At 36.5% G+C, this 18,761-nt stretch overlaps 1 protein-coding gene across 4 annotated transcripts in view; it reads right to left on the reverse strand.

The window, feature by feature from the left end:
* Positions 1-18,761, reverse strand: part of usp22 (ubiquitin specific peptidase 22) — a 55,449-nt gene that overhangs the window by 21,106 nt on the left and 15,582 nt on the right. For all 4 annotated transcript variants that reach the window (XM_084134574.1, XM_084134573.1, XM_084134576.1 and 1 more), the window contains 3 exons: positions 12,795-12,927; positions 2,716-2,829; positions 1,615-1,716 (listed from right to left, as the gene is read on the reverse strand). In XM_084134574.1, coding sequence (XP_083990700.1) covers positions 1,615-1,716; positions 2,716-2,829; positions 12,795-12,927 — 349 coding nt within the window. The remainder of the gene's footprint in view (positions 1-1,614; positions 1,717-2,715; positions 2,830-12,794; positions 12,928-18,761) is intronic.

Here is an 18,761-nt window from a genome sequence, read left to right on the forward strand (position 1 = left end):
AAAGAACCAGCTCAAAAGAGTCATCCGCTCAGGAATCGGTTTGATAAACACTGGTCACGCGGCGTGTCTTTGATTCACTAAAAAGAACTAGTTCAAAAGAGTCATTTGCTCAAGAACTGGACTCCTCTGGTGGTGCTTTATGTTTTTGATTTGATACAAAGAATCAACTCAGAGCTCAAAAGAGTCACTTGTTTGGGAATCCTTATATACTGTTCCCACTTTGTGTATGATTCACTTAAAAAAGGTCCAGCTCAAAAGAGTGATGCGTTCAGGAATCAGCTGATCTCCAAGTACATTTTCAACTCACTATAAGGAACTCAAAAGAGTCACTTGTTTGGGAATCAAACTATTCTGGTTGTTTTTGATTCACTAAAAGAACCAACTCAAATGAGTCACTCGTTTGGGAATACATCTACACTGCTCGAGTTGTGTGTATGATTCACTAAAAGAACCAGCTCAAAAGAGTGATGCGTTCAGGAATCAGCTGGCTTACATTGGTCTCCCAGTACATTTTGAAGTCACTATAAGGAACTCAAAAGAGTCACTTGTTTGGGAATCAAACTACTCTGGTTGTTTTTGATTCACTAAAAAGAACCAGCTCAAAAGAGTCATTTGCTCAAGAACTGGACTCCTCTGGTGGTGCTTTATGTTTTTGATTTGCTACAAAGAATCAACTCAGAGCTCAAAAGAGTCACTTGTTTGGGAATCCTTATATACTGTTCCCACTTTATGTATGATTTACTAAAAGGACCAGCTCAAAAGAGTGATGCGTTCAGGAATCAGCTGATCACCAAGTACGTTTTCAACTCACTATAAGGAACTCAAAAGAGTCACTTGTTTGGGAATCAAACTACAACGCAGTCCTGTGCATTATATATTTAACATCAGTTAGGGTGTTTTTGTATATCAAAAAAAAAAAAAGCAATTGGTTCTGAATGAGAACTGGCTTCCAACACTAATTGATGTAAAAGTTGAGATTTTTCTTAATTTTACCGTTGCTGAAGTCTAGCATCGTCATTAATGAACACCCAGAGCCGAAAGCTTTCGTGTAGTGATTCGTTGTGTCATCGGACGCCTACAGTCTGTAAACCAACAGCCATCTCACACAATATCCATCTGAATTCATCATACATGGCCCATATTATGTCCTAAATGATCAATGGGAGCTCCGGCTCTCATATGGCTAATCGCATTAGTGCGTTACTCTGGGTGTGAGAGAGGCTAGCGTTTAGCGCCTACGCTGGGCCTGTGGTGCAGATATTTAACACTATTACTCCACTGCCAGGCCCTCTGACTGAGCGGAAACAGGCGAAAATGAGAAAAGGGAGAGGAAACGTTATTTCTCTAATGGCCAGAGTCCATATCTCCGCTTTATTCTCTCTGCGCCACGGCATGCAAACAGAAAAAAATAGATGGAAAACATCGCAACTGATGGCCAAGAAACAAAGAGTGGTCTTGGCTCCGGTGCAAAACTGCAGTCTCTAGACATTTGACTACTAGAAAATCATCTGAACCACTGGTTTTATACAGATGAGTGTTGGCAGAGGCCTGATCAACTGCTGTGTTATTGAGCTGAGTCTCAGAGATGTGGCCTGTGGGAAATGAAGCTCTTACCAATGGTGCAGTTCGCTGTGATTTTTCTTCGTTTGGGGTTGTGTCGCAGCAACTCCAGCTCTCGCTTCGTCGGCTCCCACATCGAATATTTCTCTCCGATACCTGACGTTTCGGGGAATTTGCACGTTATATTGCATACAAATCAAGCTTTGGATATGCACAAGACTGCATTAAACCGTAAACATGCATTCTATTGAATTAAAGTGACTAAAGATATTTAAAATACATGATGCTCTTTTGAACTTTCTATTCATCAAAGAATCCTGAAAAATAAATGAAGAGTTCATTTAAGTGCCATCTAGAATGATCATTTTTATAAAGCTTGTATTTTTAAGATAAGTAATTTCACTTAAATGACAATTAACAGGTAATTTGCATTGCCATTTAATTGAAATTATTGAACTTAAATATACAAGCTTGATAAAAATGATCATTCTAGAAGAAAATTTCAGAGACTTTTGCATCTGAACTCTTCACATGTATCATGGTTTCCATATGTATGAATAATCATAAATGTTTCTTGAGCATCAAATCATCATTAGAATGATTTCTGAAGGATCATGTGACACTGAAGACTGGAGTAATGATGCTGAAAATACAGCTTTGATCACAGGAATAAATTACACTTTACTATATATTCACATAGAAAACAGAATTAACATGTTAACATGATTACCATGTAGCTAACGTGATTGCTATGTTGCTAGCTTGATTAAACATGTTGCTAGCATGTTTTAACACATTGTTAACATGAATTATCATTTTGCATGCAGACTTTTTGGATTTCATAAACTTTGCACATAAAAAAAATGTAAAGTTTGAAAAAACTTTACAGAGCCTGAAAACTAAACTGGCACGCTATTATTTTGAGGCCTTGCAAACAACAGCAAACGCACATCTATCTTAGGATTACGCTACACGTCACACTTGTGCAGATTCAATAGCAAGCTTTGGAAAATAATGAAAGATTAGCTCTTTATCAGCATCACAATCCAAACACACACTCTTGCCCTCCTGTGGCTCGCATCACAACAGCTTCGAATATTAATTTTCCAAATGAACGGCCTCTTACGCCACAGGCCGAGTTGAACTACCACCAACCTTGCAATTTCCAGGCTTTTCTTTGTTCTTCTTTGGCAATCTGCTCCATGTCTTTGTCGTATATGTAGTCTTGGCACACAAAGCAATATATTCCACCATACAAAAGGTCTATAGCTGAACAAGAGAAGGAGAGAGAGGGAAAAAAAACAGAAGGAAAGGACCTATTAGAGACCTTTTGGAGAAGTTGGCGTTTGCATCTTCCCGTATCTGCCCTGTAAATATGGATGAGGCATTAAGGAAGCATCCCAGCATTGCTCAGTGCAGCAAATCTGCCTCCTTTAATAAGTGATGGGAATAATAATTAGGGTGCAGCACAGAAACATCCATCGCTGCGTGTGCCACGATATCGTGTCCTCTGTGAAATGTCATGGAGAGCAATCGCTTTTACCTGGCAGCTTCTTATTGCCCTGACTGATGCTATAGTTGTGGACGAGGAGTAGCGTTTATGAATTTATGCTTATTAAGTGCACTGTAAAAAAAAAAAAAAAAAAAAAAAAACCTGCTACAGTAAAAACCTGTAAACTTCCTTATTCTATACAGGGAAAAAACTATTACATCTAACCTTACATTATGTAATTTTGCAGTAAACCCCTGTTAAATGTACCTTATATTCAGCAAAGATGCATTAAACTGAACAAAAGTAACAGTAAAAACATTAAAAATGCACATATATTGGCCGATATATCCCTGATAATGGTACAATAGTAACAAATGCTGTTCTTTGACATTGATAATAATCATAAATGTTTCTTGAGCATCAATTCATCATATTAGAATGATTTCTGAAGGATCATGTGACACTGAAGACTGGAGTAATGATGCTGAAAATTCAGCTTTGATCACAGGAATAAATTACACTTTAAGACATATTCAAATAGAAAATTGTTATTTTTAAAACGTATTTTTTCCACAATATTTCTATTGTATTTTTTTATCACATACCCTTGTTGAGATATCTTTCAAAAACAAGAAAAAAAATAATTAAAATAAACAACAAATCATCTTATAATTTACAATAAAAACTGTTAACTTATTTATTTTAATAATCATGTTTCTTAGGGTTTAATTAGGGTTTCTTGCTATCAGGGATGTACATTAGAGTTTTTTTGTAACATCATATGAAGAGTTCAGATGCAAAAGCCTCTAAGTGCAGTCTGAAATTTTCTTGTAGAATGATCATTTTTATCAAGCTTGTATATTTAAGTTCAATAATTTCACTTAAATGGCAATGCAAATTACCTATTAATTGTCATTTAAGTGAAATTACTTAACTTAAAATATACGAGCTTGATAAAAACATTCATTCTACAAGAAAATTTCAGACTTGCATCTGAACTCTTCATATGTTTTTGAATGAAGGTTTATTGCATTATTTTAGTGTTATGATGGTGTTTTGTGTTGTGTTGTCCATCTTCTATTTATTAGTATTTACTACAGCTTGTGATGAACTTTAATCATATATTTTTCTCATTAAAACCTGCGTTATTACAGTTATTGTCAGTATATGTTAAAGGTAATGCAGGTTTTAGTAGCAGTGTGACAAATATTAGCGATACAAATATTTTAAATATATTTTATGAATATAAAAAAGCCTAATGTACACACCTGATAACAAGAAACATGATTAATAAAACGAAAAGTGTCAGTTCACAGCTTTCACTGTAAATTATAAGATGATTTGTTGGTTTTTCCCTTGATTTTCATGTTTTTTTGAAGGATATCTCAACAAGGCTATTTGATAAAAAAAATACAGTAGAAATATTGTGGAAAAACTGTTTCAAAATACATGCATACACATATATATACACACAATAGGTAAATATGTTGCCATTTTTACTGTGTTTTAACAGAATTATGCTAATTATTATGTTTAAAGGAACACGCCGACTTTTTGGGACTTTAGCTTATACCGTACTCAGCCATCTTCTAACCGTACACACACTGGGAACTATATTCTCAGAAGGCGAAGCACTGCTACTTCTGCGGAGTGATTTGCTCGCAGCGCCTGAGAAGCCCCGTGGTGAGGAGCAGAGAGTTCGTCAGAGTTGGAGTAAATCACTCCGCAGAAGTAGCAGTGCTTCGCCTTCTGAGAATATAGTTCCCAGTGTGTGTACGGTTAGAAGATGGCTGTGTCTCATGTGACCTTGTTATTTGCACACGCTGTGACTATACACATCACATCATGTAAATAGGAAAATGTTGGCGTTATTTTGTCACTTATTGGGAGCAGTATGCTAGCTGGAGCCATTTACCTCCAGTCTTTGTGCTAAGCTAGGCTAGCGGTGGGTGCGTCAGACAGAGTTACGGCACACACGGAGATGAGAAGGGTGTGTAAGGACTGATCTAACTCTACGGTGATTAAGATAAAGTCCCAAAAAGTCGGCGTGTTCCTTTAAAGTTCATCACAAGTTGCTTTTCTACATGCTGTGGTAAATACTACAACACAAAACACCATCATAACACACAACACTAAAATAATGCAATATACCTTCATTCAAAAACATATGTTGTAACAAAAAAAAAAACTAATGTACACACTTGATAACAAGAAACCCTAATTAAACCCTAAGAAATATGATTATAAAAAAATAAAAAAAATCATCAAATGTGAAGTGCCACACGCAGTTTACAGTTTTCATTGTAAATAAGATGATTTGTTGCTTTTTTAACTTATTTTTTTGTAAGTATGTTGCCATTTTTACTGTTTTAACAGAATTATTCTCTAAAAATGACATGATTTTATCAGTTTTTTACACAGTGCCATTCGCCCATTTCTCCAACCCTGCAGTACCAGTACCTGTTTTTCAGTTCCCATGGCAACCCGATGATGGTCTGTTTCACACAGACGCACTAAATGTTCGCAGGTGGAGTGAAGCAGTGGGAAGCGGCTTCTATTTGTGACACGACACTAATGCACAGCCTGGCACACGCTGTCGACAGCCGCTCGGACTGAAGCTTTTAGAGGCTTTCAGTGAGAGCGACCAGCGCCTGAGCGCTTGCACGGCTATTTTCAGTTATTGCAAAGGGACTGAAGTCTTATTGTGCGCGCTAGATGAACTGGCAGGACGTTAACAATCCACACAGGCATGTGGTAAATCTGTTAAATCTGCTCAAAAACGACCCCATTTACTTCCTAAATTAATGTATTTAGTCTCTTTGTGCAAGATTAGGATTTATTAGTGCAAGACGAGAAATGCATTGCATGATCTTTAATTAAAATGCAATGAAATCTAATATTTAAAATAATAAATACTAATGCAACGATCCATCCAATTAAATCCTAATGGATTTTTTATTTATTTTATTAAACAGGCTTTATTATTTTCCATTGCAATATTTCTGTCACACTTGCAGATGCATCACATAATGGAAGTTGAATGCGTTCTGCTGCTGTCTATTTTTGTCTGAACGCATTCTGCGGATGATATTGTCATGGCAATACTTTCCTATTAAACTATAATCCTGTTCACACCATTCATGATGTATTAAGACTCATTAAATGGTAACACTTTAAAATAGGATTCACTTCATTGATACATTGGGCATCATGAACTAACTATAAACATTAAAATTTTACAGCATTTACAGAATCTAGGTTGACGTTAGTTGTTATTATGAATACAGTATTGTTCAATGTTTCTTCATAATGCATTAGTTAATGTAAATGTAACTTAAATTGTTAAATATGTCTAATTAGAATTAACCTTAACCTAGATTAATAAATGCTGCTAAATTCAGTGTTATCAATAAAAAAAAAATTCCATTGCTCGAAATAAAATAAACATTAACATACACACATAATATAGATAGATAGATAGATATATATATATATATATATATATATATATATATATATATATATATATATATATATATATATATATATATATATATATATATATATATATATATATATATATATATATATATATATATATATGCATACATTAAATGTTCATTAGTAAAACTTATACCATGGTCTGGGTGAATACTCGATTCTGATTGGCTGCAGGGTGTCCATTAAAAAGTGATAATGTACACCTAGGAAAGGCGTCCCGTCAGTTTGCCTGATGACAGTTCTAAATGATTGCGCTGGCTCAAACTCACTGATCAGCTGCTGCGGTCGGGTCGCTGTGGCCACGTTCATTGGCAACGCCTGTATACGGGAGATATTAAATAGTGCGCTCGACTTAAATAAAAACCCTCACGATTTTTACTCTAAAACACATTAAAGTATTATTAATTGATTAAATATTTCTTTCTTTCGTAAGTGACCATGGTATAAGCGGGTTAATGCCCTTCGAGGTGTCCATTGTCAGGTATTAATGGCCTCGCCGTCGTCCATTAATACCTGATAATGGACACCTCGTCGGGCATTAACCCTTACTTAATGGACAGAAATGAGTTAAGTCATCTTGATGGGTTGTGTACTTTGTGCCATGTTTTGTATATGTGACTGGTTTTGTGATCCAGGGTCACATTTAAGCACAATATGTTTGAGAGGCGGCTTCATGAGAGCGCCACTTATATAGATCAGTCATGAGCATGCGAAACTTGCGGGAATGAGTAAAATTATGCGAAATACAGGTGTGTGTGTGTGGTGTCAATTCAGAGGGAGCGAGAATGCGCGTATCAGTGTATCGATACTGCAGGAGGAGGTTTGGAACCATTTTTAGATATTCAGTATCGATACATATCGAAAAATTTATATTTTTGACAACACTTACAACAAACTCACAAAAATCTAATTATTAGAGACTACTTACAACTATCATGAACAAATCAAATGCATTCCTGATGAATAATTATTCTTAGAAATATCAAATCAGCATATTAAATTGGCAGAGCTATTGGTCTGTATGAAGTGACGGAGAAGGTAAATATTATTGTCATTACGTTTATGAGCACTACAATCTGAACAAATGACACAGGAAATCATAAAGGCAAACAGTATTTGTCAAATGAGAGAAGTTGCACAAGAGCATGAGGTGGGGTTGCATGATGCACGCACACACACATACACACACACATCAGATGAATAAACCAAAAGCATAGCAGGCCTTCAGGTAACCATGGGAACCAGCACAGGAAAAAGAGGAAAGAACACCGAGATCAAGTCTGACAAGTGTGAGCCGGAAAAAAGCCACAGCAAATAGAGGGCGAAAAAACAAAACGCAAGCTAAATAAATTGCAACAACAGAGACGCACAAGCCGAAAGAATCGGTGGCTCATTCAGACTTAATTACTCCCGTTCGTCTTTGGAGAATAATCACAGTTTTCCTCCTCGGGAACGGCGCGCTCATTCACAGATATCCCATGTACGGAGACTAACCTAATTAAATGTTCAATTAAACTCCGCGGGGAGCGCGGGGTGTAAAGACTGAGCGACGCCGCGACGCCACCTGGGAAACACAGCGAGACTCCAGCGAGCGGATTAGCCTCTCTGCTAACATGATACTGCGGATGCTGATGAACGGACCAGTGGCAAGGGACTCGGATTTGTTGGCAAAAACACACAACAAAATTACTAAAACTAACGAAAATAAAAAGAAAACAGATAAATAAGTGAATTTAACACAGGCGAGGCTGTGAGGATAAATGGGACGCAATGCATAAGAGTTATGCCTACGGAAAGTTGTTTTGGAAAGATATTTAAAAGCGAAAAAAGTGAAAGGGAGTCCCATACTTGGGAATGTTCACACACACATTATTGAACAAACACACACACACACACACACACACACGGAACACCCATTTTTTTGCTGTTGTGGGTATGAGAGTGCAAGAGCTTGCTGTTCATTTACTCTCTCCACCGACATTTCATGCCGGTACAGAGACTCAAACTCTAAAGTGCCCTATTATGCCATTTTAAAAGTTCCTAATGTTGTTTTTAAGTTTCCTATAACAGGTTTACATGCATCCAATGTCAAAAAACACTTTAATTTTCTCATAATACACACTGCAGCTTTTCTCTCAGTGTCTGAAACGGTTTGATAAAGGATTCAGTCTCTCTAAACCCCGCCTCTCTGAGAGCTGCTCAGCTCTGATTGGTCAGAAACCAAACGCTCATTATCATATCTGAATCTCAGCTCTTGATCACAGTGATACGAACAGTAACGATGGCGTGGGTTTTACCGTATCAATCTCATCAAAGTGGATTTGCTTTGTCAACAGAAAACAGCGTCTTCTCGACACGAACAACACGAACCAAACTCTTCCAGTCTCAGATACACTACAGTGTTTGAGGGCGGAGCTAAGAGACGCTGTTCAGCCAATCAAGACCAGAGACGGGCATTATGCAAATTAGTTACAAACTATAAACTACAGTGTTTGAGGGCGGAGCAAAGAGACGCTGTTCAGCCAATCAAGACTAGAGGCAGGCATTATGCAAATTAGTTACAAACTATAAACTACAGTGTTTGAGGGCGGAGCAAAGAGACGCTGTTCAGCCAATCAAGACTAGAGGCAGGCATTATGCAAATTAGTTACAAACTATAAACTACAGTGTTTGAGGGCGGAGCAAAGAGACGCTGTTCAGCCAATCAAGACTAGAGGCAGGCATTATGCAAATTAGTTACAAACTATAAACTACAGTGTTTGAGGGCGGAGCAAAGAGACGCTGTTCAGCCAATCAAGACTAGAGGCAGGCATTATGCAAATTAGTTACAAACTATAAACTACAGTGTTTGAGGGCGGAGCAAAGAGACGCTGTTCAGCCAATCAAGACTAGAGGCAGGCATTATGCAAATTAGTTACAAACTATAAACTACAGTGTTTGAGGGCGGAGCAAAGAGACGCTGTTCAGCCAATCAAGACTAGAGGCAGGCATTATGCAAATTAGTTACAAACTATAAACTACAGTGTTTGAGGGCAGAGCTAAGAGAAGCTGTTCAGCCAATCAAGACCAGAGGCGGGCATTATTCAGATTAGTTACAAACTATACAATAACTCAATTTATCTGCAATTTGATCTTTGAAACTTTGCTGACCTTTTACATTCAAACAGCTGCATTACACACTACATGAAAGCCCCTGGTGATACTTCGAGCAAAGTTTCATGTTGTGTCAAGCCTTCTTAGTGTTTTAAATAGTGATTTTTGATGCTATCATAAAAGTGCTCCATTCACTCCCATTCACAAGGCATTTAACCTAAAATGAAAATACGGTCAAACTTAAGTGGCGTATCCATTCTAATTAGTCTTTTAAACGAAAGTTTGCCTCGAGTAGATTAACAAAAAGACCCTAGGTTGCATTTTGGCGAGAGTTACCCTTTAAATGAACAACAAAGTCCCAAACTTTGAGTCAGTGAATCCATCTTCTCCTCTCTGATTTTAGCTTCTTTATGGACTGTTCAGGCCATCTGTGACAAAGACTGCCAACTGCGTTACAGAAAGAGATGCTCATGCTCTCCTTCTCGGAAAATAAAGCTAATTTCGGGTTTTTCAAAATAACACCACCACTTTTCTGGCCTACTTTAGAACATATTAAAACATTTATGTTCTAGAGCACAAACTTTTGGTTCAAAAGCATATGAATGGTGTCAGGACAGAAGTAGTCCGAGACGCTTTTGTTGCCGTCGAACAAACACGTTTGCCCATATATATTTCTAACTGATCAGACTACAAGGCACACAAGCTACTTTCACATGCAAACAAATAATCCATTAGTAATCAGTCTGAAAACCTACATTCTTTAATAATTTTCTTCAATCTACAAGTTTAGTGTTTTAGTTATTTGTATTGGGAGTAACCCACAAGCAACGTTCTCCAGTTAGCCTAGATACAGTCAAACCAACATTTATTCAGACACTTTCTCACATTATCAAAGTTTATTCGCTATAGTTTAAAAAAATGGCAATAAAATATGAGCAGAACTCAGTTGATATTTGACTGGTTTTGTCCGTCCTTCTGTTAGACTGTCTCACACATGAATTATGTTGAATATCTGTCAGCTGTTAAATTTAACTACACAATTAGATAATACCAGTTTAGCTCAACCAATCACCAAGCAATGCTTCATTGTGTTCAGTCTGTGTGTAAAAAGAGCATTAGCAATTCAAGAAAACACACTTCAGAAAATTGGTCCCAAATTTGTATACATTTTACTGGTATTCACTGTATGAATAATTTTGGGTTATAATATTTGCTCTCCTCACTTACATAAATGAACTATAGTGTCCTGCACACAAAAAAAATCTAAAATTATATCTGGCGTCTGAATAATCTTTGGTTTGACTGTGTTTGGTTGCCGTATCTTGGGTGGTTCTTCTTTCAATACACAAGAGGAAATCCTAAAAGATGGCAGAGAGAGATGGCAGCTTCAGATCTCTAGGTAGAAATTAATTAAACTGATTGTGTGAAGCCTGAGGGTGATCTGGAAAACCCCCAAACCTCTGAAACAGGTGGTTGATGAACTCTAAGCCATCGCTTGAAGCAAACACTGCAAGTCACACAGAGTCAGGGACTATTATCCCCTCGCACACTATAATTACCCAATTTCCCGTCTGTTTGCGCTTCTTATTTGTTTGTTGTTGGAGGGTGGCGCCCCTCCTCATTAAAACAGAGGGGATAATTACATGCCACCGATGCATTAAGGAACTGGGAGATTTCCAAGACCCCATCCAAACATCTACAGCCGCATTTGTGCACTTGCTGCCTCTTGCTTGTCGAGTACAATCAGAAAAGCGTCTTTTTTTTATTTTTATGGCTTTTGGAGCAGAAATGAAACTAGATTTCTGTGCATGTATGGCGGGGTATTTGATTATAAACTGGTACTTCTCTATTCAGTATTCTGAAAAATAGTATATTGAAAAAGCAAATAGAATCGACCGAACCCGGTCACTGAAATGGAAATTACTGTATAAACTAATAACATGGAACTTGGAAACTTAATAAATTGAAAGTAGGGCTGTATAATTGATCAAATTTTGATCTAGACTAATGTCTGTGAATATTAAAGCAGAAAAAGAAACTCGAAGCTCTTCAATACCAACCCGTCAAAATAAAAGTTCAACTTGAAGAAATTATGACAGAAATATATTTGTAACATTTAACAATAAGGTCTCATTAATTAATGCATTAACTAGCAATGAGCTATATATTCTTACAGCATTTATTAACCAATTTTGGATTTTAAAAACGTATTAGTAAATATAGAAATTAACATTAGGATTAATAAATGCTGTAGAAGTATTATTAACTAATGTAGAGTAGTTAGCCTAACTAATGTCAACAAATTAAACCTTGCTGTAAAAGGTTACCAATATACCACTATTGTACAGTAGAATGTACTGTACTTCTCAAAGTAATAATAACAATAAAAAAAACTTTTAATAAAGAGTATCACAATTTTTCTTCCATGTTTCCATCATAAATACAGGAAAATTAACAGACAATAAAAAAACAAATACAAATTTTAATAAATTAAATTGTTAAAGTGGATTAGACATGCTTTTTGATTATTAAAATGTAATTAAATCATTAAAAACAAGAATTTAGAAAAAAAAACATGAAATATTTGGAAAATTAAAATGGTTTTCAATGTTAAACATTTAATAAATTGCTGTTAAATTGTATAAATTTCATGATTTCAAATAATTAGCCACACTCCTTAGTTAATACAATTTAATTTAACCATTAAAACAGAATCCAGCAAAAAAAAAAACCTTTAAATTAATAAACAAATTTAAAAATTAAGGAAAAAAAAACAACAACAAAAAAAAAAAACAGTATATGCCCCTAAATTTTTAATTTTTTATAAAAACATTTAACAAATCATTGTTAAATTGTAGAAATTTCATGATTTCAATTAATTAAACATGATAAAAATTTTAAATGTAACCATTAAAACGGAATCTAGAAAAAACTGAATTCGGAGGGGAAAATAAAACCCTAAAATATGTTCTGAATGACCCGGTGTGACTGTGTCCATTATCCATCGTCTCTATCTGAGTTTAATTGTCATGATTGTGTGTTCTGCGCGCGAGTCGTGCTCATATGTTGCACGTGTCTTACCTTAGACGTTGAGAAGCTGAAATGCGTACGAGTAAGTCTTTGTGAAGAACGCTCGTGTGCATCTTACCTAGGTTGTGTCTCTTGTTTTTGGCGTGCTCGTGGATGTGTTTCTTGCTGAAACAGCCGAAGAACACACAATGGAGACAGGAGTGAAGTCGATTTAAATGAGCTCCACACATGTGACACATACATGACTTTGCCTAGGATGAAAAGAGAAAGAGATACAGGCGTTTAGTTAAGGGATACTTCACCGATTAGCATTAAGCTTTGTATCAGTAGAAACCCGGTGGTATTTTCACATGACCGTGCTTCCCTCCCTCATGTCCCCCTGAGACCAGAGATTTCTGTATTGTGTGTCTGGGAAAAAAACTGAGATGACACAAAAATCTTCATTTAGCTCATCAGAGGCTTTTGTGTCCCGAGGCGAGAGACTCCAGCCAGTAGGAGGAGCTCGTCCTGCATGTCTTCAACCCGCCCATAGGGGGAGCTCACCATAAAACGCCGTCTTTTCAGTTTCGAGTCGACTAGTAGCCTAGCTGTATCATTTCTCCCGACACTGCCCTCTGTAACCGGGAGGCGTGGCTTGGGCGTGGCCTCGTAGGGCAGCGAAGCAAGTGCATTCTGGGAGTTGTTGTCTTTCATCCACATGAGCCAAAAATACATTTTCTGACTTTTCTCAGTCTAGAAGGCACCAGCTTCTAAAATAATTTCACATTTCTACTACATAAATGACCCAATTTAAATACACATTCATCTTTCCAGCGGTGAAATATCCCTTTAGTTTATTTTAACACAGCAGAAGGGGTTCAAGTGATTTTCTCAACGGAAAAACCTTTTAAGACAGATCAACCTTTCATTATAGGGACATGGACAACAATTGATTGCACAAAACTCTCAATGTCCTTGAAAAAAATGGATAATGCATAATAAGCGGCCGATTGTAAGCCCTGAAATTAAATTAAAGGGCCGTGAATCTGTTACAGAAGCAGTTCTTTGATGGCTATAGAAACAGTGTTTCAGGGAGACAAAATCTTTATATTTTGACGTGTTCGTGATCAGTTTAATCTCTGAAGGTCTAAATGCAGTGAATTTTGTCTTGTAGTCCTGTACCCGAAGCTGAATGACTGAATTCCCATGTGACGCATCAGTCATGATCCCACAGTCGCTAATCACCCTCTGACTCCGCCTGCTTACAGTAGCCACGCCCCCAAACTCTCACTATTGGTTGAGCTGGAAAGTGATTGACAGATCTGAGCAGACACTGTGTTTTGATTAGGGATGCGCGATATATCGTCTACCATATCGGTATCGAACGATATATGTTAATTATTAATGTTATCATTATCGACCCTATAAGAGAATTTGGCTGATATATTAAAGCCAATAAATAATGTATTATTTCCTTCAGCTGAGACGCTTCAGATGCCACTGTTCAACATGCATGATGGTTTTGAATTGCTTGAAATATGACTGGAATCACTTCAAAAAGGAAAATATAGTTAAGTGCGACATGTGCGGTTATATCGGCAACATAAAATTGTAATGAGAACATTATAATTGTGTGTTTGGGACATGGCTTTAATGGTGAGACTTTTGTTCTTGTAATCAGGCTCTCAAAAACTACATACAAATTTGGATTTAGATTTATCGGCCAATATATCGGTTATCGGCTTTCAAATATAAAGAATTATCGGTTATCGGTATCGGCCAAAATGTTCATATCGGTGCATCCCTAGTTTTGATGATGCCTGGGCCTTTTAAGGGAGATAAACTCATGAATGGCATACTACTATTAATCAAAGAACAATAAGCTGGCTTAAAAGAATGCATTTTAACATTTGCTTCACCTTTAAAATATGCATTAAACAGAAATAGCAAAGAAAAACTAGTCAACCACAATAAGACTCACTAGATGATTTGTTCCCATTCCTAATTCGGACTCGCTGATTATCCCAATACCCTGATCTCCAATTTAGTACAGTAGTGTTGGTTTTAGATCACTAAACCGCTCCAGTGTTTAACAGTTCGCTCAGCTTTTACCTCCAGACTTGCTATTTTTATAGAGACCCCATTTTCAGCTTCACATCTCACCCTTTCGTTATTCCCCGGCGACACGCCACCCAGCAGACGACTGAGAATAACTGAGAATAACCATCCTACCGCATGAACGGCGCGCTAGAGCGTCACACCACAGGTGAGACGAGAACACACAGAACTGGAGCACTTCTGCATGTTTCTTTTTCATTACAACGGCTTTAATGAAACCGTGCACTACAACCACCAAGGCCTGAAGTCTAGTGAGGGACATATGGAAAAATGAGGATGTTACAGAGAAAAGATAAATGTAAATCATGCTAGCGTCATCATTATTAAACCAAAAGAAACCTTAACGTTCTCATTCGAGTTGAAAGAAAGCGTCCCTGTGGATGTTTCGGGAGAGAGGAGGAGACGGGAAAGGCCTTGTTTTGTCCGTGTTTCATCAGAGTAATTTGATCGGAGACGTCGAGGGAGAAAGGCCTGCGGTAAGGTGAACTTGGCAAACATATGATACGGTGTTAAATCGCACAACAGCGCATCAAACATCTTCATGGGTTCACTAGAGCATGACTGGGCTATTATAGGTTTTGCAAGCTGCAGTGAAGCCTAATATCATTAAGTATTACAGTAATATGATATTCAAAAGTTCCTGATCACATCATGAAAGAGGATCATTTCATGACCAACATCTCCAAGAGATTCGCCACACCCAGACTCTACGACACAACCTGACTGTGATGAGCACAGCAGTGCACTACACACAGTTAGTGCGCAATACATGTCGTATGCAAATTATCTGTAGGAATAAAAGTGCATTACAGAACAAGCAATGCAATGTTCTTGACATGACCTTCCATTTCTGTTCATGTTCTTTACACATTTTTTTTACACTCTAAAAATTATTTTTATTAAACTGGCAACGAGATCATGCAAAAAATATTTTGAGAGATCATGCAAAAACCATTTTGAACTATGAACTGTCCGAAACATTTAGCAATGCATGCATAATGCATCTATTTTTAAAGATCAAAGACAAAAAAAAAAACATAAATAATGATCATCATTTTTGGATGAATTTCCACAAATATTAACATCATAATTCTAGCTACGTTTTTTATATTTAAATTTTAAACAATGTCATGTACTGGAGATGCACCAAAGAACCAATATTTATCAGCCGGTTTTGATACTAGTGATGCACCGAAATGAAAATTCTGGGCCGAAACCGAAACCGAAAATTTAGGATGCACTTGGTCGAAAACCGAAACTGAAGCCGAAAAAGGCTTCTTTGAAAAACTTCTATATATATATTGCTTGAATTTAATGGATCTGAAATGAAAAATCACAATATAATAATCAAACTTTTATTAACAGTTACATAACAAAACATAAAATATTTTTAACAATAAATATAAATAATAATTATTCTTCAAGTTTTATGTTCCATCAAATAATAGAGTTTTTTAAAAATTGTGCAAAAAAATTCCACAATTTTGGAGATTTTTGCAGAACAAATGTTACATATTGTAACTTTGGTGTCCTCTCGTATAGGGCTGTCACTTTTGTGAAAAAAAAAAAATCCTATTCGATTTTTGAGACATAGGCAAAGTGTTCATTGAATCGTTAGTAAATTGCCTATATTTGGCGTTGATCCGTTTTTAACAGCAAATATAGGCAAATCCACGGACAACTAAACAGGCATTAGGGCGAACGTAAAGAGGGCGCTTGAGACGCGCACAAGTCAGCAATGTGGACTGCCATAACATCAATGAAAAACATTACTGAAGGCTACATATTATGCACTATATTATGCAGAAATAGGCTATGTGTGTGTGTGTGTGTGTGTGTGAACCTGCAGTTGCTGTGTGACGCGCGTTCGCTGCGAGCGTATAGTGACGAGCTGGACGCGCTCCGAGAGAAGGCCGTTAAAATCGATTCCCTATTTTCGTTTTCGAAACTTGTGTTGGCTGGTCCGATCGATTGTGCAATAAGTGACAGCCCTTTGACATGCTTAATCTTTGATAGGCAGACGCGTGATAACAGCTCGACCGTGAGTGAAACCTAAGCGCTTGCGCACGGATGGGAGGGGCGGGTGACATTCATTTTCGGTTTACGTTTTCGGCTGTTTTTTTTATTTCGGCCCGAAACCGATAATGCCATTTCGGCCGAAAATTTTCGGCGGCCGAAATTTCGGTGCACCCCTATTTGATACATTTAAAACCATTGGCATATCGGCTATAAAAAAGGCCGATATAACAAACATATTTTATTAATTAATGGCGTGAAGACACTACATAAGAAATATGTAATGTTCTGTAATAAGTCAACTATGAGTTAATGTTGTAAATAAGAAATATTTGATCGCATGATTAACTTCTGAAGGTTGTCTTAGTATTTTATCTCACTTTGTGCCTCTCTTATTATGTCGGCCTGTTGAATGTTAAATGGATCCGATCCATGTCTAATAAATATGATTTGATGCGATTTGATGCTAATAACATGCGTTTTTGAACTTTAAAACGTGATCAAAACAATAATCTATTTTAAAGACAAAAGTAAGCAAGTGACAAATATCGGTATCGGCCAAAATCAATAATTTAAAAAATCCTATCAGTGCATCCCTATAATGTACATTTATAATGCTATACTTTGTGTTAAATTACCTTGGCTTTAAATTACAGAAAAATAGTTTTTTTTTCTTTTTTTTCTTTTAGAAAGTCATAAAATATGACTTATCATAGATTTTTCATAGATTTCATAGACTATAAGATTTTTTTCTTATGCTATAGGGACAATTGGGAATGCAAAAAAAATATTTGTTATAGTCATTCACCATTATAGAGGTTTACACAACTATGATGGAAGTGAAAATGGTACGTCGTAAAAAAAAAAAACTGCCTTTCAAACTAAAAATATTTGCATAGCACAGTAATTCAGTGATCTGAACATTAGTTTCACTCTGAACATCTCTGACGTCATTTCTCCTTTACATCTACACTTTAATCTCTCTCTCTGTCCTCCTGTTGTAATGTTGAATTAGATCATGCATTGATCCGGACCTCATCTGAGATGTGGATGTGAGGCTGAAGAACAAGCTTTTGAAGGATCAGCTTCGTCCTACAAGATCCACTGCAGGCTACGCGACGCGTGGAGAATATCTTTGCAGCTTTGCTGGCACACATTTGTAAAATAAAACCCCTAAAATGGAACAGCAACGAAGCACCAAACAATTGCCTGCAGTCACCCGCAAAGATAAAATAAAAACACAAATAAAATAAAATATAAAAAATAGGAGGTATAGATTTTTTGAAATATTAAATAAAAAAATAGGGATGCATAAAAATAAATATATAAATTAAAAAATTACATTAAAATAAGTAAATAAATAAAATAATTGGAATTATTAATTAATAAAATCGGATTGTCATCAATCACGATCTTCATTTAAACAATTATTCTCAAAATTCCAAGATCAATCTCTTATTCTATGCCTGTATACATTTATTTCTGCAGATGTATAAGCAGTCTGTCCCGCTAGAACAAACTTCATCACAATTAATATTAATATAATAAATTATCATAAGTATTATTATTTTTAAGTATTCAATGATTTGCTCTCTTCATTTGTGAGCCACTTTGGATAAAAGCTGCTAAATGATTAAATGTAAATTAATATAATAATATGGCATGTTTGATGGCTTCAGTCGTTGTTGTTCTGCAAAACATACAACGCAACCAACTCAGTCTGATTCACCAACAAATGACTCACATGAGACGGTTCTTTAGATGAATCAAATCAAAACGAAAAATAAATCCATATGAACAGGTAAGTAGATGACATCAGACCAGAGAGAAGGACTCCTCTGTTAGCCACGGAAACCAGACGATGATGCCGGAACCAGTATAACCAGCAACAAACCAGCACTGTCATCCCTCGTAACGCATGTGCCTTTCAGCCATTCTGGCAGCTCACAGCAAATCAACATCCTCGAGGACA

The sequence above is a fragment of the Abramis brama genome (assembly GCF_963993115.1).
Source record: "Abramis brama genome assembly, chromosome: 14".
Taxonomy (NCBI): Eukaryota; Metazoa; Chordata; class Actinopteri; order Cypriniformes; family Leuciscidae; genus Abramis; species Abramis brama.